A 24559-nucleotide genomic window follows, 5' to 3' on the forward strand; every position below is an offset into this window, starting at 1 on the left:
CTGTTTCAACATTTGTTATTTTATTTTTTCAGATTTGATTAATTTATTTTACAATTCACAGATTGGCCTCCAAATTGCCTTGTATATAAATGACAAAGAGATTTTGGCTGTTAATTCTGGCAGAGTTTGGGATTTTACCTACGAGACATTAATAGCATTCTGTGAATTCTATGAATAGCACTGTTTGCTTAAACAGTAAACAATCAATAACAATTGATAATTTGTAAATGAAATTATGAATGGTTACTAACTGTTTTATAAACTATTTACCAATAATGTATTAATGTATTAACACCATAATTTAAAGTGTTACCATACAGTGAGGGAAAAAAGTATTTGATCCCCTGCCGATTTTGTATGTTTGCCCACTGACAAATGGTAGGTGTATTTTAACAGTGAGAGACAGAATAACAACAAAAACATCCAGAAAAACGCATTTCAAAAAAGTTATACATTGATTTGCATGTTAATGAGGGAAATAAGTATTTGACCCCTTCGACTTAGTACTTGGTGGCAAAACCCTTGTTGGCAATCACAGAGGTCAGACGTTTCTTGTAGTTGGCCACCAGGTTTGCACACATCTCAGGAGGGATTTTGTCCCACTCCTCTTTGCAGATCCTCTCCAAGTCATTAAGGTTTCGAGGCTGACGTTTGGCAACTCGAACCTTCAGCTCCCTCCACAGATTTTCTATGGGATTAAGGTCTGGAGACTGGCTAGGCCACTCCAGGACCTTAATGTGCTTCTTCTTGAGCCACTCCTTTGTTGCCTTGGCTGTGTGTCTTGGGTCATTGTCATGCTGGAATACCCATCCACGACCCATTTTCAATGCCCTGGCTGAGGGAAGGAGGTTCTCACCCAAGATTTGACGGTACATGGCCCCGTCCATCGTCCCTTTGATGCGATGCAGTTGTCCTGTCCCCTTAACAGAAAAACACCCCCAAAGCATAATGTTTCCACCTCCATGTTTTACGGTGGGGATGGTGTTCTTGGGGTCATTCCTCCTCCTCCAAACACGGCGAGTTGAGTTGATGCCCAAGAGCTCGATTTTGGTCTCATCTGACCACAACACTTTCACCCAGTTCTCCTCTGAATCATTCAGATGTTCATTGGCAAACTTCAGACGGGCCTGTACATGTGCTTTCTTGAGCAGGGGGATCTTGCGGGCGCTGCAGGATTTCAGTCCTTCACGGCGTAGTGTGTTACCAATTGTTTTCTTGGTGACTATGGTCCCAGCTGCCTTGAGATCATTAACAAGATCCTCCCGTGTAGTTCTGGGCTGATTCCTCACCGTTCTCATGATCATTGAAACTCCACGAGGTGAGATCTTGCATGGAGCCCCAGACCGAGGGAGACTGACAGTTATTTTGTGTTTCTTCCATTTGCGAATAATCGTAAAACTGTTGTCACCTTCTCACCAAGCTGCTTGGCGATGGTCTTGTAGCCCATTCCAGCCTTGTGTAGGTCTACAATCTTGTCCCTGACATCCTTGGACAGCTCTTTGGTCTTGGCCATGGTGGAGAGTTTGGAATCTGATTGATTGATTCCTTCTGTGGACAGGTGTCTTTTATACAGGTAACGAGCTGAGATTAGGAGCAATTCCCTTTAAGAGAGTGCTCCTAATCTCAGCTCGTTACCTGTATAAAAGACACCTGGGAGCCAGAAATCTTGCTGATTGATAGGGGATCAAATACTTATTTCACTCATTAACATGCAAATCAATTTATAACTTTTTTGAAATGCGTTTTTCTGGATTTTTTTGTTGTTATTCTGTCTCTCACTGTTAAAATACACCGACCATTAAAATTATAGACTGATCATTTCTTTGTAAGTGGGCAAACGTACAAAATCAGCAGGGGATCAAATACTTTTTACCCCTCACTGTATGTTCTAATTATGTTTTAGATCATAAAGCATTTACACATATAATTTGAAGGCCCTGATCTAAATTGTTGTATATACTGCATTTCTTTGCTGACAATTTGATACTGCTCATTAATGTTGAATGAATATTTTCTAAATATTCAATAGATATTTAATGATTAATTTATAGATCAATACTAGAGACTTGTATTGTTATAATGCTGTAATGACACATTCATGTGACTCTTCTAGATGACAAATAAAAGATATCTGTTTTCAAGTGTGAACTTGAAAGTACAGACTTTTTCAAGATATGCAAAACGTTAAGTTTCACATTATATAAGAGTTTTGTTTTTCTTTTGATTTCCAAGGAGATTGAATGACAACATGAAGACTGTGATATTACTTATTTGCCTCCTGGCTCTTGCATCTACTTTACCTGTAAGTATTATTTTAATTACTGCATGTCTGAATGTATGTAATGTTTTAATATTTATGTTCACACCAGCAATTCTTGTCACTCCCAAATCTATGCACTTTAGATTAAATCAAGGGCCTATGAACTTTATTTATTTCAACTGTTATCAATCACATTTGAACACAGCTGCTGTAGAATGTACAGAATGTTGTAAACATGTCCCAAGAGCTGAAGGATGTGTGTTTGTGCTATAACATGGTTTGATCCATGATTTGTTCCCTCCTCTCTCATTCTAGACGTATCGTATCAAGCGCACAGCTCTGCAAAGCAGCTCAGAAGAAGAACAGGTAAAACTGAAATCTGGTTCTTGTGTTTACAGTCAGTAACAGTTACAGTCAGTTGGATTAAATTACAGATACAGTCTTTGTGCTATGCCTGTGATTTCAGTGATGGCCCAGTATGCAGACCCCCAATCAAAATGGATCACATTCCCTTAAAATGACTCAAATCAAGTTTTTGAAAGTATTACCATACCTTTAACAACTGCACTGCAGCCAGGAAATCAAGAAACAGAAATAAAAATATGTAAACATATGTAATTATTTTGAAATTAAGACTGTTTGTATGTGCAAATGTGTTATTTGAAGTTTCTGGTTGAATGGAAATACTGAAGTGAGCGGTAGCTATAATAGTTTCCTTTAAATGTCTCTTCTTTGACCAGGAGCCAATTTAATGTGGCTAGTCAAGTGCCCTTTGAAACATATCCTTAAGCACTGTTTCTGTACAATCATGGAGCTTGAAAGCAGTTCAAAGAGGCCAGTGGCATTTTGCTATTACTCTTAGGGTCTCTCATACAAAAGGTGTGATGCAAAAATTTTGGTTTTGTTGCAGGAGGTAGACGACTCTTCTGAAGAAAGCGAAGAGAGCCTTGAACAGGTAGGGGGACCATCTTATCTAGTAATATTCTGATTATTATTATCATTTTTTTAAATAAAAATAATAATAACCGTAACTATCTGGTCTTTAGACACCATGTTCAGCTGAAGAATCATAAACATATGGTTATGAACTATTTATAGACTAAAAAAATAAAGAAAAACAATGTTTCTATTGGTGATAATATGTAATTATTTAGGATGTTTCTTCTGAACTTGCACAGAATAATAGTACAACAATGATTGTCTGATGATTGTCTTCGGTATCACAGAATTTTTCATGTTTGATCTGGAATATTCATAATCAGATTTATGCTTGCCTTAAAACTAATGTAGCTTATGTGTTATGTGTTTTCTTTCCTTTGAACACTTTGACTGCATGTTAATGTTTTAAAATGCTGTTCCATGAGCCCACTACCAATGCAGCTCAATTGTTGTCTCTCCAGGATAATTCAGAGGAAGATGCAGTGCATGCAGCTGCCAATGCAGAAGAGACCGGCAGTGATGTTGCTGTTGAGCTGACGGTGGACAATGGAGGGGATAATGGCAATACTGCTAATGAAGGCCAGGCACCGGATGGAACTGGGGCTGACACCAATGGTGATGGGGAAACTGAAAATGGAAAAGACAGTGTGCAGGTAAGCTGAATATGGCAAACACAGAAATGCATTCCAATTTTAAATGACTAAGGCCTAGATCAAATCAAAATGTTGCTCTTCCTGCAAATAAATTACAAACATGAACCCACAATCTACCATTACAAAAAATATTACATTCAAGATTGTAATCTTCTATTTGCAGCATGGCAAAGTTTTCATTTGGTCTAGGCCTAAAATTAAGTTTTGACTTAATCCAGGTTCAAGTCATTACTATTTCTTTACTAACAACTGTAGTAAATATATGCTAGAAAATGGCAAATTTCTCAATTAGCTGCTGGTCTTCAGGCTGCTGATAAACGAAGAGTAAGTGAATAATAATTGTCTGCAGGTTCTCTTGTAAAACAAAATGTTCACTACTTACAGAAATCATTTAATGATTCGGGTAACCTTTCATAATAATACATGTTCATAATTCCAATATAATTATACATGTATTACATGTAAATAAAGTATGTTTTTATAGCATATTCCACATTTATTAATATTATTTCCCTTACTCAATATTAATCATGACTACACATTTATTAGAAGTATTACCAAGATGAGCGTATACTGTACTTACAATTGTATTTTTGGTGAAAATATATGATAACACAGTTTACCAAAACAACGTTTTCTAATATGTGTTCATGTATCTAAGAGTTTGATACTTTTCTGGGGGTAAATTTAGGCTCCTATAGAAAATGGCAGCACACCCACTAGTGCCAATGGAGGTGCAGAGACAGCAGGAGGAGCCAGCACTGACAATGAAGGAACAGAACAATCCAGTACAGGGGGTGAAGCTGATCCTAGTGGCATCACTGGATCGAACGCAAATGGCAACCTTGAAAAGGCAGACCTTGCAGATCTTACAAGTAGCAGTGCTGTCCAATCAAATGGTGACCCAATAGGCAATGGAGACAACACTGGAGAAAGTGGACAAGCTGGCAAAGCTCCTGAGGGTATCCATGTAGATGATCAGCAAAGTAACATAAATCATGTGGTGGAAGCTGCTGTGGAAAGTGACGCTACAGATCTGGGCAACTCTGTACTCGTTGGAGACTATGAGGTCAGTGGGACAGAGAACAGAGACGAAGATGAATTGGGGAGCACTGAAAACAATGAAGTCGCAGGAGACGACTATGAATTTGATGATGCAGGAATGCAAGGTGATGATCCAATGGTTTCCCGTGGAGATGAGAGTGGGAATACACAAAATGATCAGTCTAGTTCTAGCTCTAGTAGTGAGGAAGGTAAAAGCAGTGATTCCAGTTCTAGCTCTAGCAGTGAAGAAGGTAAAAGCAGTGACTCCAGTTCTAGTAGTGAAGAAGGTAAAAGCAGTGACTCCAGTTCTAGCAGTGAAGAAGGTAAAAGCAGTGACTCCAGTTCTAGCAGTGAAGAAGGTAAAAGCAGTGACTCCAGTTCTAGCAGTGAAGAAGGTAAAGGCAGTGACTCCAGTTCTAGCAGTGAAGAAGGTAAAGGCAGTGACTCCAGTTCTAGCTCTAGCAGTGAAGAAGGTAAAGACAGTGACTCCAGTTCTAGCTCTAGTAGTGAGGAGGGTAAATGTGGCAATTCTAAATCTAGCTCCAGTTCTAGCAGTGAGGAAGGTAAATGTAGTGACTCCAGTTCTAGCTCCAGCAGTGAGGAAGATAAAAGCAGTGACTCCAGTTCTAGCAGTGAAGAAGGTAAAAGCAGTGACTCCAGTTCTAGCAGTGAAGAAGGTAAAGGCAGTGACTCCAGTTCTAGCTCTAGCAGTGAAGAAGGTAAAAATGGTGACTCCACCTCTAGTAGTGAGGAGGGTAAATGTGGCAATTCAAAATCTAGCTCCAGTTCCAGCAGTGAAGAAGGTAAATGTAGTGACTCCAGTTCTAGCTCCAGCAGTGAGGAAGGCAAAAGCAGTGACTCCAGTTCTAGCAGTGAAGAAGGTAAAAGCAGTGACTCCAGTTCTAGCTCTAGCAGTGAAGAAGGTAAAAGCAGTAATTCGAGTTCTAGCTCTAGCAGTGAAGAAGGTAAAAATGGTGACTCCAGTTCTAGCTCAAGTAGTGAGGAAGGTAAAGGCAGTGACTCCAGTTCTAGCAGTGAAGGTAAAGGCAGTGACTCCAGTTCTAGCTCTAGTAGCGAGGAAGGTAAAGGCAGTGACTCCAGTTCTAGCAGTGAAGAAGGTAAAAGCAGTGACTCCAGTTCTAGCAGTGAAGAAGGTAAAAGCAGTGACTCCAGTTCTAGCTCTAGCAGTGAAGAAGGTAAAAGCAGTGACTCCAGTTCTAGTAGTGAAGAAGGTAAAAGCAGTGACTCCAGTTCTAGCAGTGAAGAAGGTAAAGGCAGTGACTCCAGTTCTAGCTCTAGCAGTGAAGAAGGTAAAAGCAGTGACTCCAGTTCTAGCAGTGAAGAAGGTAAAAGCAGTGACTCCAGTTCTAGCTCTAGCAGTGAAGAAGGTAAAGGCAGTGACTCCAGTTCTAGCTCTAGCAGTGAAGAAGGTAAAAGCAGTGACTCCAGTTCTAGCAGTGAAGAAGGTAAAAGCAGTGACTCCAGTTCTAGCTCTAGCAGTGAAGAAGGTAAAGGCAGTGACTCCAGTTCTAGCTCTAGCAGTGAAGAAGGTAAAAGCAGTGACTCCAGTTCTAGTAGTGAAGAAGGTAAAAGCAGTGACTCCAGTTCTAGCAGTGAAGAAGGTAAAAGCAGTGACTCCAGTTCTAGCAGTGAAGAAGGTAAAAGCAGTGACTCCAGTTCTGAAGAAGATAAAAGCAGTGACTCCCATTCCAACAATGAAGATGGTGATGAGAACACTGAACCTAATGCCAGTTACACAATTATTGAACACAATATCTCAAGCTCTCGAAAAGAGCCACTGAAACATGTTTTCCAAGACAGCAGTAGTGAAAGTGATAACAGCAATGATAGTGCTGATACGAGTGAGTAAACAAAGTGAACTCAAAACAGCGTTTAACTTTTTCTTGGTTTTAGATAATTTATTTTTTCCAGTTATCAGTATTATCAACATCCGTGTACTTTTTCAAAAAAGTTACAAGATGGAAGGAGTGCTTACATAAAAGAGGAGTTTTGAATGCTCAGAAATATTGTGAGGAAACAGTGAAACTTGAATAGATGCGTTTGCATAGTATATATGCTTCAAAGCAAAAATAATATACAGGAGCTGCTTTCCTACCAGGATTTTGTTTTACATAGATTCATTTAATTTTCTAGATGACACACATAGATCTATATAAAAACCTGTTGTCCTTGTCAACATCAAAATAAAGTCAAGTGATGATACGCAAATAAATAAACTAACCATGTTGATCACGGTAGCAATCTTGAACTTACAACAGCAGAAAGAAAGATGGAACATGTGCAATTGTGTTGCTGATTCAATACCTCAAACTGTGTTTATTGTGAAGAATGCAACCTCTGTGTTGTAATTTTTGCCAAAGATACATACAGTACAAGAAAACCATATTCAAGCATATTCAACTTCTCTGTCTTTACAGCCTTATGCATGTCATGTCAAGAATATCCCTGCTAATACTTACTTTTCCTATGTAACATTTTACACTGTAAGACTATTATATATATTTGTTTTTACATTATAATTAAACTTAAGTGCATGTTAATTTAAATTGTAAATAAATACATAAAAATCACTATCATCATCATCATAGTATTAAAAAAAAAACAAATCTAATGTAAAATAGTTTTGTTGCAAAATGTCTCTTGGTGTTCCTTTATTCACAGTGAAAATGGAAAGCTGTCAAAAAGAATGTCCTTTGTTTAAAAGTAATATTTACTTTGTGTTGCTGTTTTAATTAATTAAATTCAAATCAACTAATTGTTTTGCCTCTTGTACAATTCGACACATTTCACACATTGGCTTTCGCCCAACACAATACAATTTACAAAAGAGAGCAGACAAACCCAAGCTATCAGAATAGTTTGTGATTCATATGCTGGATTTCTTCTTAATTGTGTTCTTTTCCTCAGTATCCCTGAAATAAAGAATGCGTGATGTCTCTTCTACAGTCTAATAAAGTTTATGGGAAAGAGCCTGATTACAAGCAGTATTGTAAGCACTGTAGGTGTTGTTTTCATTAGCTGGGGATTTTAAGGCCAAAGAAGCTTTTTGCACACAATTTCAGATTTTGTATCCTTATTTGATCTTTTGGAAATGTTCCAAAGGCAGATTTTTCATTTAATGTTCCAGATACCCTTTTGTTGTGTTAGTTTTAAAACAAATAGTATTGTTAATATCAAATTAATGTAGCTACAAATGCACTACAAAACAGTATTACTGTCATATTCAGATTTTCCACTAGGTGGTACTCAAATAGCATATATAGTTAGCAAACATCAAAGTCACACACGCTTTATTCATCAAACCATTTCAGGTGTGAAATGAAAGCAGTCAGTACATGCCTCACTATTTATTTACAAGTGTCCATTCTAATGAATCACATTCAGCAGTACAGCTTGCAGGGTTTCTGAAAGGATTGAATACGCCTCTGTCTCAGTTTCACCAACATTAACACTGCAGCCCATGGGAAAAAGAAGAGATGCTGAAAAAATAAACGTACTCATGGTTTGTAACAAATACGTAAAAAATAATAATAATAAAATCCAAATTTATCAGTTTGTTTGTTGATTCTCTCTCTCTCCGTGTCACACACACACAAACATATACACTGTATGTGTGTGTGTGTATAAAAGGTACATTAATGCCCCAAATCATTCTCAGTTTCCTTGTATGTATAAAGATCCTGTCACAACTTGTTTTCAGCTTTACATATTATGGGATGTTTAATGATTTGGAACTGAGGAAATGGCTGCCTCCTACAGTGTCTCTTTCTGAGCTGGGCTGTAATCCACTCATATTATATCAGCCTTATGATAGACGCATGAACTGGGGAAAAAAACAGCCTTAGGGAAACAAGCCATTGACCCAATGCTGTTGGTCATTCTCGGTCAATGAGCTTTTCCTCTTTCTCTCTGGACTAAATTAAATATGAATTTGCATAGCTGTGTATTTGTTTTCAGGTTCTCAACATGTATCTGCTATATATTTATATTATTTTGTGGAAATAAAGGTGGTGAAAAGTCAGTATCTCTCTCTCTTTCAAACCCTCTTCCCCTATTTCTGTCTGTCTGTAAGAAAGTTTGCCCACAGCCATGTTTAACGCTGGACAGAGAAATTTGATGCAAATGGCAGCACAACACAAAACATTTACTCGTGCTCATTAATGTGAATACCATTCCACACAACTACAGCTGGGTCAAACATTAATTTTATTTATTTGTTTTATAATTACGCAGAGATTAGTTATTTTATTGAAATGTGTTCTTGCTTGATGCAATTTCTATGCTGTGCTTGTTAAAGTGGGACAGAAAATGTAGTCCGTATGCTGTAACACCCCATAAATTACATCAGTTCACTATTAACGTTTCTCAACAGTACTTGTTTCTAATGTCTTCTGCAGATATTGACCCAATTTCTAAAGCAGAATGGAAATTAATGTGATAGGAGAAATTTCATACAGCCATGCAGCTATATATATATATATATATATATATATATATATACACACACAAATTAAGAGAACAACAATATAAAGTGTGTCATTAAGATGTTGGGCACCACAAGCCCCAGAACAGCTTCAATGCTCTTGGCACAGATTCTACGAGTCTCTGGACTCTACTGGAGGGATGAGCACCATTCTGCCAAAAGATATTCCCTCCTTTGGGGTTTTGATGATGGTGGAGAGCGCTGTCTAACACGTCGGTCAAGAATCTCCCACAGGTGTTCAATTGGGTTGAGATCTGGTGACTGTGAAGGCCATAGCATATGATTCACATCATTTTCATACTCATCACACCATTCAGTGCCACTCATGCCCTGTGGATGGGGCATTGTCATCCTGGAAGAGACACTCCCATCAGGACAGAAATGTTTCACCATAGGATAAAGATGATCACTCAGAATAACTGTGTGATGATTTGCAGTGACCTTTCCCTCTAACCAAACCATGCCAGGAAAATGCCCCCCACAGCATAACAGAGCCTCCGGACCCCTTCATTGTAGTGGTCTTTGTGTTGCACTCACCCACTTGTCGAGAATATGTTGAAGGATGACCAGCTCACTTTTTTCCACATCTCTGTAGACCAGTGCCAGGTTTTTGCACCACTGAACTCTCAGATGTGCATTTATCTTTGTAATGAGGGGTTTATGCATTGCCATCTTGATGCAAAATCGAGGTCCACTGGGCCTGCTCAGCAGGTTCATACATGCCACAGAGCATGATAGGATGTTAATTGCTTAATTGTGTCATGTAGTACACCTGTTTGGAGGCATCTACATTCGTTATCTTCCTCCACTCATTTATTCAGGTTTTTCCTTTAATTTGTCCTCCATCACCTCCATATAAGGACAGGGGATAACAGAGAAACGGAGGGCCCAAGTATGGAGCGCGGTAGAGTGGACAAAAACAAGCAGAGGTCAAGTACCGGCAAGGCAGGGCAAATGAAGACAAGGTAAGGCATGGCAGTGATCACAGGTAAGGGTTGGTCGATCAGGCAAACAGTGTGTCAAGGGCAATCCAGAAGTCAAGGTCAGAAGACGTCAGAGGTGGAAAATAGGAGACTGCTCGGAGATTAATCACAAGGAATACAAAACTTCACATTGAATGAGAGTCAGGGAGAGGTTTAAATAGGAAGGTAGGGGAACAGAAGATGGACAACAGGTGTGCGGTGGGTAATCAGGCTGATTGTGGTGATGATTGAATGAAGCCGAATGAGGTGACAGGTATGGAAGGGGTGATGGTGACCTCTGGTGGGAAACAGTGGAATTGCATAGACTGGTGTGTGGAAGTGCTTTAGACGGGCCGTGGCACTGCCCACCTGGATACCAACCTTGCTGGTCACACTTTATAATAAGGTACTGTGATTCCTCATTAATTAATATATAAATACCACAGGATAAACACATTAATATGTCATGCACTTCATCTGAGTTATTATGTTAATCACATGTATAACAGGGTTAGGGTTAGGGTAAGTGTGGGTTCATGTGCTCAGATGATGATCATGAGGTATTGGTGTGTAAATCCTATGGTATTCATATATTAATTAATGTGGAATCACAGCACTTTACTATAAAGTGTTACCACCTTGCTTTGACTGAGAACCCCCCCTGCCAGGGCTGGCCCTAGCTTTGTCAGGGCCATAGGCAAGATTTTATTTTATCACTCAAAAACATTTTAGTGGTACCCATCTTTATGGCAGTGAGAGAATGTATAGGTAAAACTAAAAGACACGCATTTAAATAGTGCATATGACAGAATATGTATTGCACTTTAACATACACTGAACATGTTGAAGGAATAGATTTAGTAATACATACAAATGTAAGTAGTGCTCCGTGCACAATGAAATGATAACTAACTAATAAACAGTTTAGGTAAAATAACATCCACACCAAAATACTCAGTACTGAAAATACATATATATATATATATACAATACTCATTGTCATTAGCTCACAACTGGCAAACTACTGTAGTAGTTAACTACTAGCTAATCAGTATCATCATTTGGACAGCAACTGGCAGAATCAAACTGATGTGACCCTCAACCACAAAAAAAATAAAAAAATAAAATAATTATTAGTTCAACTGAGCTGGATTATTGCTTTTATATATAATTAGTTAAGATATGTTAATTCCTCACAAAGTTATGACATTGCAAAGTCTCAGTGCTTGGAATATGCAAAACACAGAACATCGCTGTTAAAGTTCCACTGACATTCTCTTCATAAACTCTTCAGAAACATACACTTATATCCGTCATATTTACATGAAATTTTGCATACATATCCCTGACACGTGTGTTTTGACCTCAGTTGACACAATGCTCGAGTCACAGATTAAATTAAATCTCCCTCTCAGGTTTAACTTGATCTTAGTTTATTGCACTTGGGATGAGCCATGCAAAGGGCAAAGGATTGTCTTGCGCCTTGTTGTTTAATAGTTAACTTATCTTACAGAGTGTTTTTTAACGTCACTGATGGAGTTACAAAGCCGTGAATAGAAGTGTTCTATAGAATTAGGATTACAACACGATGTACAGTACTGAACAGACTCACAACAATATAAAGAGCATTGCTTTTTGGGATATAAACTATATGATAATCTCAGGCATTTTCACATAAATTGCGAGTTTACATGTGGAAAATGGTTGTTTTCATATTTTTTATGCTATTTACTAGGGGTTTTGGGATTGACCCTGTCCTTCTGTGTGGCCATATACCTTGATAAAACTCCATGATTGGTCTGCTTGAGCAAGTGGTTTGAAATGATATGTGTGTAAGAGGAAAGACAGAACTTTGATACTTTGATACAATTTGATACTAAACATCACAGCTTTCAGCACTGTGCACATGCTTAAGTGACTTAACTTTATAATAATAATAGCAAACTTGTTTAATGGATTGAGGTCACACACAAGCATCACTCGACACAACAGGTGAGCCGTGAGGTGAAATCAATTATGAATAACATGCTCTTAGGGATGCTTGGCGCTACATCTCAGTCACTGCGCTCGCAGTCGGCATATTGTGTGCAGTGCAAAAGCACTCAGTCAGACCTTTTGTAAAAAAATAAAATATTTATGTCATATATTAGGGGCCCCTTGATATTCTGGGGCCCTAGGTGACTGCCTAGTCCGCCTGTACCTCGGGCCAGCCCTGGCCCCTGGAATACCAAAACAGAATGGCTACCAACACTGAGACTGTGTGGCACACATAAATGTCCCCAACCGACTGTAATACAGAGCCATACAGACAAATACTTTTGGCTCATGGGGGAGAAAGAAAACATAGTACTAGTAGTAGTACTTTCATCTGGTCAGTCTTTCTCAATCCTTCTTCCCTGTATTTAAACCATTCCCTGAAAACACACATTCACCCTCAGTTAGACAATTAATTAAACAAAGGGAATATAAGACTATAGACTATAAGAATATATATTTCTCAAAGTATCAAATTGAAATGGTTTCTTCTCCCAATCGCTATAAAATGTACATATTTTAGCTAGTCATCATTCAATGTTTGTTTATAATCTGCTTTGTTGCAATGATATGCTGTAATTACTGTGCTAAATTATGCCATGAGCATATCAGTAACTTACTTCCCGTGACAATGCAGGATGATGCAATCCAACGACAGAGTAGGTAGGAATAAAAGGAGGACGTAAAGTAGACATTTGTCATGCACATTTTCCTCATAATAGATGTCAGAATTGGTAAAACAAGGGCAATGCAGCAATTATGAATTAAAGCTTTAGGAAGTAGCTTGGAATGAATCGTACGTTTAAAATGTCTTAATACCACAACTAAAATACAGTAGTTGCCATAAGGGTACGTTTTAACCCACACATACATTTTGTTGCAATTTACAAAGACAAGTGTAGGCAATTCCAGTCAATCAGTCTCACCTGTATTACTTGTAAAACTTTGAAAAAATTATTAGACAGAAAATAGGAGCATCTTAATGAAAACCATATTCTTGGAGATAGTCCACATGGGTTTAGACGAGGCAGATCATGTCTCACTAATTTATTAGAGTTCTTTGAACATGCAACTGCAGCTGTAGATCATGTGAAAGCATATGATATGATATACTTAGATTTCCAAAAAGCTTTTGATAAGGTTCCACACCAAATACTGATCCTCACATTGGAAGCTGTAGGCATTCAGGGTAATGTAAGTAGATGGATTATGAACTGGTTGATGTATAGGAAACAGAGGGTGTCGATTAGAGGAGTCGCTTCTAACTGGAGTGAGGTTGTTAGTGGAGTTCCACAGGGATCAGTACTAGGGCCTTTGCTTTTTCTAATCTATATTAATGATCTGGACTCTGGGATAGTTAGCAAACATGTCAAATTTGCAGATGATACTAAAATAGGTGGCTCAGCAGATACAATCTTGGCAGCACAGGCTATTCAGAGGGACTTGGATAACATTCAGTTGTGGGCCGACACCTGGCAAATGAAATTCAATGTGGACAAGTGCAAGGTATTACATGCAGGTAACAAAACTGTCCACTATAATTACACTATGGGAGGAACAGATCTAGATGAAGTAACGCATGAGAAAAACCTAGAAGTCTACATGGACTCCTCACTTTCTCCATCCAAACAATGTGGGGAAGCAATAAAAAAGACAAACACAATGCTAGGGTATATTGTCAAAAGTGTAGAATTGAGAACAAGGGCAGTGATATTCAGACTGTACAATGCACTAGTTAGAGCTCATCTGGATACTGTGGACAGTTCTGGGCTCCACACTTCAAGAAAGATATCGCTGCTCTAGAGGCAGTTCAGAGGAGAGCAACCAGACTTATTCCAGGTCTGAAGGGAAAGTCCTACTGAGAGACTGAGGGACCTGAACCTTTTCACCCTGGAACAGAGGAGACTACGTGGGGACTTGATTCAAGTCTTCAAAATCATGAAAGACATCGACCACATCAAACCAGAGGAGCTTTTCCAGATCAGCAGGGACACACGCACCCGGGGACACAAATGGAAATTGGGCTTCAAGGCATTCAAAACAGAAAACAGGAGACACTTCTTCACACAGAGAGGCGTCACAATCTGAACAAACTCCCCAGCGATGTGGCTGAAGAGACAATTTGGGAACATTCAAAAACAGACTGGATAGGATCCTTGATCACTTAGTTATTAATGGACACCAAACAAGCACGATGGATCGAATGGCCTCCTCTCAATTGTAAACTTTTTTATGTTCTTATGTATTATTTCTTTATTGGCAGACACTCTTATCCAGGATGACGTACAGGATACACAAGAATTACAAAAGTGCAGCACAAAAGCATTAATACAAAGTACAATTTAAGAATTACAAAAGTACAGATTATGTATAAAATACAAAGCATACATCCTAGTTCAAAGAGGTACAGACATGATGCAGTGAAGCCCAGGTATGTGCTGCAGGGAGGGGGCATAGGAGAAATCACAGTAAACAACAGGAGATCTTATAATGTATATGTGAGCAGGAGCATAAACGAGTATAGCTATATAAAGTGCAAAATTACAGCTCAAGAGAATAAGGTGCTATATTACAAGTACAGTCTGAATATTGAGAATAAAACATTTCCAAAATGATAAACCTACACATTTTCCTTTAGGAATCTAATAATAATAATATAAATATTATGCAAATCCTCAAATAAAAAATATTAATAGCAGTACACAGTTTTAACAACAATCTGTTTTTGATCTGAGACCTCTGTGGCTGTCCAGACCCCAGCACAATACAATCACTTACAGTCAGTCAGTCAGTGTGTCAGTGAATCAGTCAGTCAGTCAGTGTTACTTGCTAGTTATACAGTGGCAGCACATTGATGTGTCTGTTAGTCAGTCCTACCTGCTGGTTGTACAGTGGCCGAAATGATGGTTGAAATCATGTGGCAAACTTGACTTCTGGTCTCTGTCAACACTAGAGCTGGCTAACCAGGTTTTTCCTCAGCCATATTATTATGTCTTTCTCACTGCTTGTAATCAACCACCAAGATAGCTGCAGTCTTTAACTTGTTTGACCTCATTCTCCTTAATGGTCTGTTGCCCTGTTGTATTATATAAACCATGAAGTTGGCCTTTAAAGCGGTTAAATGAAGACAAGCTGAGGAATCTGTCTAGTTTTGCAGTGTATGCTAAGCAAAAGTAAGGGGCCAGCTGTATTTGTTGAGGGTTAGGGTAAACAACTGGGTGGTGTTCATGTTTGAAAACATTTTTTAGGTATTCCTTTTCTCCTGGGGTTGGTAACTGTTAGTGAATATACATTTGAATTATTAGTAGCCACGGACTGCACTATTGGGAGTGCTGGTGGGCCCGTGAGCCAGTGGGCCTAGGGCAGTGCCAAGGCAGTTGTAAGTGAGGCGCTAGGAAAAATGTAGTTTATATAATATAGTTGGGCAACTCCTGGCCTGTCTTTGGTCTATGGAGATCTCCTTGGTATCTGTAAATACTTTATCTGCACAGTGAAGAAATACGAATGGATTCAGAAATGAGATTTGAAATATATTAAACATAATCAGACATGAATGAAGAAATGGAAGCCATCCATGACAAGGCTACTGCTACTGTGTACGTCAGAATTACGAAACTGTTAAATATTCTTTATTTTTTGGGGGGAGTAGGGGGGAGCAAGTGAAAAGGTTTCCTTTCCGGAAGATAATGTACTGTTATTATGATCTTCCGTGCCCGTGTGGGCGAAAAAGAAACTCTTTAAGTCTGTGTTCAGTGGATGCAGACTGTATAATAATCGTTTAAATTTAGCAACCTTTGATAAAGCAGTCAACTGAGAGGAAAGAGAGTAACCACCGCTCAACCACAAAGAGGATTCTGGAGTAAACATACCTCGGTGACAGAAGGAAGTGTGGGAGTCTTGGAGGCCAAAGGGAAAAGCATCTCACACCTTGAACTGCTGTTGATAAATAGCTCCAACTGGCTACTTAGTGCCCAAAAGAGTTCAAATTTGGACATTGTCTGACTTCAAGTATTTTACGAAGGAAATTGTGTTCGACCAGAGTGACAGCAAGTCAACACCACCTTGCTTTCTTGATAGTGTTTGGATCTAAATAGCTGAGGAAGGTGAGGATATTGGCTTTTTCTTTCTTATATTGTATTCTTATTATTGATTGATTTACTAAAAGACGTACAATTAGTGAATGTAAGTTGGTTGCATTCAAAAAATGTTATGTTATGGATTTATTTAAATGTATTTGCTTGTTGCAATAACTATTGGCTTTGTATAGCCTATGATTATGCTTCCATGTAATGTTTAATACAGACATGTTAAGTGAAGAATAACTATGACACAGATAGACATTTGGAGAATGTTGTAAGTGTTGTATTGACATCATAACCTGATCTAAAAGTGGTCACATTTCAACAATATAAAATAAAGCACAAATGTCAGTTAGCATCATGGAACAGTTAATATAGAATAAACACATATGAATAAGGACACTAGGACAGATTTAAACACAACTCTGTCCCACTTGATAATAGAAACTACAAACTTGTACTCCGTGGCTGCTTCATTTTCTGTCAGATGCTATTTTGATGAGTACAACCACTACAAAGTACATGATTTAGTGTGCTGTTAGAAGGTGGCTGAACATTTTGATTTAATCCCACTCAGTGTTTCTAAACAAATTTTTTGATCAGCACTTTCAGATTAAGAATGAATGTTAAATTAGGACAAAGTATGAATGTCAGATTAGAAGACAGGCACAATAAATGTAATGTTAAGTAACTTTTACAATTAAAAGCAAGAAACTGAAGCTGAGACTGTATCACCAGATTTAACACAAATCATAAATTATAATAAAAATGGCAAAACTGTATTATTCATAATTGTAATGTCTCAAAGTAGGAGACTGTGATTTGCTACATATCACAAAACAATAAATATACCTTTTAATCAATCATCTTACCAGCAAATGTATTCAAGAGAATGTTTTAACACTACACTTCCAACTGTGGGCCGGATTAAATCAAAGCTTTTGCCACGCCCCTGAAAGCAGAAGACAAACCTACACTTCCCTGTTATTTATATTTACGAGTAGAAGAATCATCTTAAAAACAAAAAAGCTACCATGAATGGTTTGTAGTTTTCTACAAGCAAAAATCTCTCTTTAATCCCAGCCACTCAATTTCTGAAATTCGAAAGCTCTTCCATTATGATGCCTACTATATCTAACCAACCACTTTTAATTCCCCTTCTTCTTGGCAGAATAAACCTTTAATGATGATTGCTACAGTATTTGTTGTGTGCCTGGTGACAGCTGTCTTGGCTAACCCTGTAAGTATGTTTATGCAGGAACTGAATTACTTTTCTCTTTTTGGGAACATTGACCAACACTTCTGAAACTAACATTAATGCAAAATTAATGCAACGTGTTCCTTCATTAACAGATCTTACAACATAATAACATGGAAGGCAATGACCCTGAAGTCGACTCGGTAAATAATCTCTCACACTCACTCAATACTTGTACAATAATTACCACATTAAAGCACTTACCCTGTGCATGTTCTGGTCCACTTTCAATAACTTTATGATGCTGACAGTAAATAGACTATTAGTGGTCTACATCAGAATATCATTATAGCTCCGCCTTTAAACAATTATCTAGGGTGTGGCAGAGTGGCTGATTGGCCAGCAGGAGAATGGATGGCATTCCTTATTCTTATTGCATGGTCATCAGCCAATCACTCACCCTGGTAGACGCCTCCAGCCATATAAATACCCAAGCAAGCCTATGGCTCTTCAGTTCCAGTTTTGACTCTGTGACATCCCAAGACCTAAACTTTATTTTGTGTATATTTGTGTCTGTAAGAATTTCGTAGTTTACAGGGGAAAAATATCACCAGCTTGTAGTCTTGGGCATAAGTGAAACATTGGCATTAATCTGTGGTTTACTTTCCTGTGCTTTGCTGACATTACATTGTAAACAGTATATGGAGGACACAAACGCAGGAGTCTTGAATAAAGAGGATCATTGTGTCCCTTTTCTTTTTTGTGTGTGTTTAAATGAAGTCTTTCATTGTTTATAGGCAGCTAACAGCACTTCCATTGAAATGTATATGTCAGGAAACAAGGTAATTACCCTCAGACACCATAATTATGCCTCTGACTGCCTATATATATGTACTGCTTCCTGTGTCTGTATAATATTGTTATAATCCAAATATGCATACATTTTCAACAACGGCATCTTTCAAAAGTGTCACAGAAATAGTAATAATAATCATAATAATAAACTGGATGAAGTGGTTGTTGAAAATGGATGGGTGAAATGGCGGAAAGCATCACATATTTTAGAATAATGTATTCATCTCTTTTGGCCATTAAAACAAGAACCGTCTGAATGTGTAACAGAAAGACACAAATGTGACTGAGATTAGATACAATTGTTTTTACATGGTGTCTTTTTAATTTCTTTCACAGACCTACACATACAGTTCATCTGCACAGCAGGTAACCAAAACGCAATGCATACTACCATCATAAAGCTTTGAACTGAAGGGAAATCAGTTTTACAAACCGCAATGTGGTAATGAACTGTATTGTTTTTTAGCACAAAGCTGATTATTCCACTATATTTTTGCAGAGTTCGGATGAAAGTGACACATCAGAAGACAAGGTAATTGAAACCTTTCTAACATGATATCAAAATGTTTGTTTAAGCCACCTGTAACATTTACCTGTCAAACCTTGACATGGTTTTTATAACCACACCACTTATCGGCCTGACTTTGGATTCATGTTGTTTTTATCTCTTGCAGAGCTCCATGGAGAATACGTCGGAAGATACGGTAATTTTACAGCCACACAGAAAGTACCTGAGAGTAAGGGACCTACGTACTGTGGGTTAGCATGTTTGTAAGACAGGGGCAAGAAAGTGAGCTTCCAATAGTTTGATGAACTCATCCTGCCTTCTAAATTAAGATTAAGACCGGAGGTATTGCAGAAACTGTGTAGGTGGCCATTTCCTTCTCCACCTACAAACTGACTGTCATTATTCCTCTACAACTTTGCCAAACAACCAAAATTCGAATATCGAAGCAGGAAGTTGTTCATTGTACACAGACATTTTTTTAACAATAAACAAAACAAACAAACAAAAATTCAGTGACACATGGGAAGTGAGTAATCTGAATGCAACACAAAAATGTTCATTATCCAACATTGTTGCTAATCGTAAGAAGTGACACAAATCCTGACATACAGGGTGTTATCAATTTTTTTAAGTAAATACATCTGAGAATGCTAAACATATATTGCGTGACCCTGTATTAAAGAGTATGAAGTATAAAAGTCACTTATACAAGATAAAACACTTGCATACATAATGTGTAGGACTGTATCATTTGATTGTTTTTGGACTTTATAACTGGTAATCCTTAAAGTGTGTGATGGGTGATGTAATTGGTGACAGTGTTCTTATAACAGTTTTGTAACGCATTGCCAACTTTCTTTGCAGTCGTCTGAAGAAAGCAGCTCCATGGAGGACACGGTAAAGTGACCGGCTCTCTGTGTTCAATCTGCCCTCAAACAACCACAGCACACAGAGAACAAATGCACATTGTCCTAAAATATAACATCATGCCAAAATTTGCTAATTTGTTAATTCATGTATTTATTCCCAGAGTTCTGAGGAAGATGACACCTCTGAAGACAGGGTAATTTTCTTTCTTTCCATTACGGTGTTTCCAGGCTTGCTGTGCAGAAATAACAATGCATTTCAAAATAATAATTGTGCTTATGATATACTTATGTATACAATTCTCTTCTTACCATTATTATGTATGTTCGATGTTTAACTTTCTAAAGTTAAAGAAGATAAACACAAATTGCACCCACTAAATAAAAAAATATATAAATACATTCACATAAACTTTAATTTATGCCAGTCTTCAAAGTGATTAGTATATCCTGAAGAACCTATATTTTCACTCTAAGGCATTACAGATTTTTTGCAACCTCAGTTGATCTGAACAAAAAGCAATACATTCGCCATTAGATGGCACTATTTATTGATGGCTATCAAAAACACATAATTAAAATGTTTATATGCAATGTTGCAGTGACCTAAATATTAGCTTCCACTGTGCAAAAAAAGCTTTTTTTTTCAGGCGTGTCCATTATGAAATTATGAATAATTGACTTGGCAACTCTAAATGTGGTTTGTGGTCATAATTAAAACCAGCACTGATCACTCTGACCTATTCTTCACAGGTAACCAACTGTTTCTAGGTGTATTATACAGGATTCTAGAGCTGATGGAAATGCAAAAGAATTTGCAATATATATGATGTTAAGTTACCAGTGTTGTAAACAGATATAAAATGATTCAAAGGCTAATTTTGATTCTGTCTTTTGCAGACTTCAGAAGAAGACAGTTCCTTGGAGGTAATGTAAAATATGAATGAATTATTATTTGCATATTATTTAATGTCTCTGAGACTGAATTTACAGCTGTAAACCTCATGTTATTAATTTTGTATTTACAGACATCTGAATCCACATCCGACAGCACATCGGAAGACAAGGTCTGTTGCTACAGTTACAAATATTCACAAATAGTCTATTTCTTCTCATGATACATATGGACAAAACTCAGATGGCATAGTAATGTTGGCAAAATCCTTTATTTTCTCGCAGACTTCTGAAGAGGGACACCACAACCCCAGAGACAAGGTACTGTTCTAATCAAATAAGGGCTTGAACTTTTTCTATTTTGGATCACATGATGTCCTTTTAACCATATTTTGTTGCCAGTTTGCTTATTACTTAATGTCTTAATTAATTACTTAATGTCTTAATTAACCTGTTAACAACCAAGCAAATCTACTGCTTTACACATTTGATTGAGTTGTTAATTCTGTTTCACCTTCTTTGTCATCCAAACCCAAGACAGATCATATTAGTCACCACCTGTTTTATGTAGAATTTTGATTCTAAAAAAGAAAATCATTGTAATTATGATGTTGATACATTTTAACATACTGATTTTAACATACAAAAGCAAGTAGTTCTTATGAAAATGAAAACCAGAAAAGTTCAAGGTCTCGACTTAATATATTTCCATCTCTATTTCCTCCATTTCAGTTTGTTTCCTTGTTTCCTTCCCCCCTCATTGAATGGTAATGCTAGACATTAATATGCATACTGCCCATTGTATCTTTACAGACATCTGAAGAAATGGATGACACTTCAGAAAGCAGGGTAAGGCCACAGTAAGATCAGAACTTTAACACATTAAACAGATATATTACAAGGCAAGGTAACCCTGGATGGGATGCCAGTCCATCACCGAACAGCACTAACACACACAGACACTGACTACAGGCCAATTCAGACTAGCCACTAGTCTTCGGGATGTGGGAGGAAACTGGAGCACCCAAAACAGGCAAACTCCACACAGGCAGACACCGCAAGACCGGAATCAAACCCGGTGCCCGGAGCTGTAAGGCAACACCACTGATTTGTCCACTAAATGTATAGGTCATCCCAATTGCTAAATCACAAAGGGATAAGTCAAGCAAGCAGCCTTGGAGTTCTAGTGCTTTTACTAGTGTGTCTTTATCTTCATTGCTTTACCAACCTCACCACTTTCCATGTTTGATTGTTTTGTTCATGCTTTCCTCTCCATGTTATTCAGTTGTGTATCCCTTGGATAACGATTCCTTCATCTGTCTCAACAGAGCGACTCGGCTGAAAATGGGAACACCAGAGACGACAGTCGAGACAGAGAGCAGGCTGTCAGACGGGTATGGCATTATATTAGACTGAAGCATCACTTCAGGGCTTTATATGTGTCTATCTATTGTGTTTGCAAAACAAAACAAAAGTGGAAATGATGTACGTTTTGACCTATTATTGTTATTATTTATTCATGGCATTCCCATCAAGACGGAGGTCTTGAACATTATGTATGATTTGAATGATTTGAATAAATCGGCTGACTAAAGCCGTCATTGAATTTGTACTTGATTGAGCACTATTTGGTTACATAATGATCTCTTGGGAGTTGTCTTTACATTGCCTAAAACAAAGTAGCCTACCTACTAATTGTGCAGATATCCTAATAAGTGCTATAGCAAACCGGTATATAGGAGTATGGATAGGATAAACAAATGAGCACATTTTAAGATCGCACATTAGTTATCTAAAGTAATATTCCAAAACTGATGTACAGTATATTTGTGTATTTTATGGAGTTTCTCTTTATTGTTGTCTTCACACAGCACCGATTTCCAATTTTTAAAATCAACCTGAAGAGCGATGAAGAAAGTGCAGCCAGTGAACCTGATGAAGACAAAACCAGCCACGAGGACACAGCAGAGGAGAAGGAGGAGGAGGAAGAGGAGGAGGAGGAGGAAGGGGCCGATGAAAACGAAGGTGAGGAATCCAACAGCACAGAGAGTGATGGAAACGCAAGCAACGACGGGCACAGGAGAGGCAGGAAGTGCGAGGAGAAAGAGAGTCACGACTGCGAGGAGGACAGCGAGGATTACTCTTTCGAAGACATTGGAGACGACACCCACGAGCTCAATGACAATGTGCTGCTGTTGGGTGAGGAACAGAACGCACTGTTCGCGTGGTGAATGTCACAACGTTAACCCTTAGGATCGTAAAACCAGTATCTGTTGTACTGACATTATTCCATGATCAGGGAAAATCACTGGGGTTTTGAAGTCTTTAAACAGCTGTGCCACTCAGGATGTGCGATCAAGCTGACCAGATTTTTTTTGGTCACACTTCACAATAATGGCAGCAAATACCTACTGAATTATTGTATGAACACCGCAGGAGTGATGCCTGAATATCCAGTGCACTTCCTCTGAGCTCCAATGTGGATTAAACATGTTAAGTTTAAAGTGAGGGTCAGGATTAAGGACAGAGTTTCTAAATGAGGGTCTGGTTTAAGACTTAAACATGTGATCAACATCAGAGCTCAAAGAAAGGGCAAGCAATATTCAAGAGTAAGGCCTGTGGTGTTCATATATTAATTAACTAGGACTTGGCAGCCTTTATTGTAAATTGTTAACAAAGAAGAATAAAAACAGGAGGAAAGGGTTTCTATACAGTTTGAATTTCTCTTCAACTGTGCAGTCACCCCAATATCCCAAAATCCCAATGTTATTAGAACACAATCAATTCTGCTTTCAAATCATCGCATTTGCTTTCTTTAGTAACTCCACTCACATAACATTTTCTTTTGGCACACATCCTGGGCTCAGTGTACAAACAACATTGGCATGCTTTCTGAAGTTTGTCCAAACCCTAGTGAATGATTTTATTATCTTATTATTTTCAAGGATGTATTCTTGTTTTTTCTATGAGTATATTATTTTTGACATCTGTTTGAAGGTATAACCTTTCATGTCAGCACATAACCTCCTCCCCTCAAAATTGACTGAAGTTGTTAATATAGGTTTGTAACCATTCTGATTGTTTATCTACTGCCAAGACATTGGAGCAGTTAAGTGTATCTTTCCTATTTCAAGTCCAACCTTTTTCTAGTGTCTTTATGTATTTATTTATTTTCCTCGATGATAAAAAAGGAAATTAAAATTATATCTATAGAAATCTTTTAAAGCATGAAATGGTATCCAGCCAATTGCATTCATGACTGAATCACTTCCCAATGAGGTAAAAGTCACTTGACTGTGTGATTTTACCTGATTAAATACAACTAATAAACACGGGGTCAATATAACTTTTGCATCTTATTAAATTCTCCATTTTGTATATGAATGGGTAAAACTGGGGGAAAGGATTTTATTTATTTTAATCAGTTCAATCCTCATTTTCATTTTTCTTTATGTACCTTTGTCTCCTCTGTCTTTTTATATTCCTAAATATTTATTTTGGTAAATATCACTTTATGCAAAGTTGTTTTTATATTTATTAAAGATCTGAAAAATATCTGAAAGAGATGTATTTATTAAAAGCCACTGGAGATGAAAGGAAAGACTCTGTTCCTATTCTTTGTATTTGTCTTGAAGAAAGGAAGAAAAACAACAAACATTTCCATCACATTTAAGGATTTCAAAGCACTGTACACTAATTCCCCAACTACATGCACAATCATACACTGTACAGCAAACACAACTTTACAGGACAGCTAGAATGC

The 24559-nt window shown here is 37.8% G+C and overlaps 2 protein-coding genes across 2 annotated transcripts; both read left to right on the top strand.

Annotated features, from left to right (window-relative positions):
- The first annotated feature begins 2777 nt into the window (after positions 1–2777).
- LOC136765061 (dentin sialophosphoprotein-like) lies at positions 2778–7516 on the top strand. Its single transcript, XM_066719532.1, has 4 exons — positions 2778–2801; positions 3171–3215; positions 3661–3852; positions 4544–7516. Exons 1-4 carry the CDS (start codon positions 2778–2780, stop codon positions 6764–6766), a joined length of 2484 nt encoding a protein of 827 aa, XP_066575629.1. The 3' UTR covers positions 6767–7516.
- Positions 7517–17846: 10330 nt separating this feature from the next.
- Positions 17847–24349, top strand: scpp1 (secretory calcium-binding phosphoprotein 1). Its single transcript, XM_066719534.1, has 10 exons — positions 17847–17876; positions 19028–19060; positions 19203–19232; positions 19901–19933; positions 20067–20099; positions 20803–20829; positions 20931–20969; positions 21610–21645; positions 22125–22190; positions 22668–24349. Exons 1-10 carry the CDS (start codon positions 17847–17849, stop codon positions 23025–23027), a joined length of 687 nt encoding a protein of 228 aa, XP_066575631.1. The 3' UTR covers positions 23028–24349.
- The last annotated feature ends 210 nt before the right edge of the window (positions 24350–24559 follow it).

Source organism: Amia ocellicauda, chromosome 12 (genome assembly GCF_036373705.1).
Source record: "Amia ocellicauda isolate fAmiCal2 chromosome 12, fAmiCal2.hap1, whole genome shotgun sequence".
In the NCBI taxonomy this organism is placed as follows: domain Eukaryota; kingdom Metazoa; phylum Chordata; class Actinopteri; order Amiiformes; family Amiidae; genus Amia; species Amia ocellicauda.

Excerpts from the sequence above, each read along its gene's own strand:
- LOC136765061 (XM_066719532.1), top strand. The coding sequence starts at position 2,778 with ATGACTCAAATCAAGTTTTTGAAA. Across the intron at positions 2,802-3,170 it reads CTCAAATCAAGTTTTTGAAA|GAGGTAGACGACTCTTCTGA; the intron begins GTATTACCATAC and ends GTTTTGTTGCAG. Across the intron at positions 3,853-4,543 it reads ATGGAAAAGACAGTGTGCAG|GCTCCTATAGAAAATGGCAG; the intron begins GTAAGCTGAATA and ends GGGTAAATTTAG.
- scpp1 (XM_066719534.1), top strand. The coding sequence starts at position 17,847 with ATGGAAGGCAATGACCCTGAAGTCGACTCG. Across the intron at positions 19,934-20,066 it reads GCAGCTCCATGGAGGACACG|AGTTCTGAGGAAGATGACAC; the intron begins GTAAAGTGACCG and ends ATTTATTCCCAG. Across the intron at positions 20,830-20,930 it reads AAGAAGACAGTTCCTTGGAG|ACATCTGAATCCACATCCGA; the intron begins GTAATGTAAAAT and ends TTGTATTTACAG.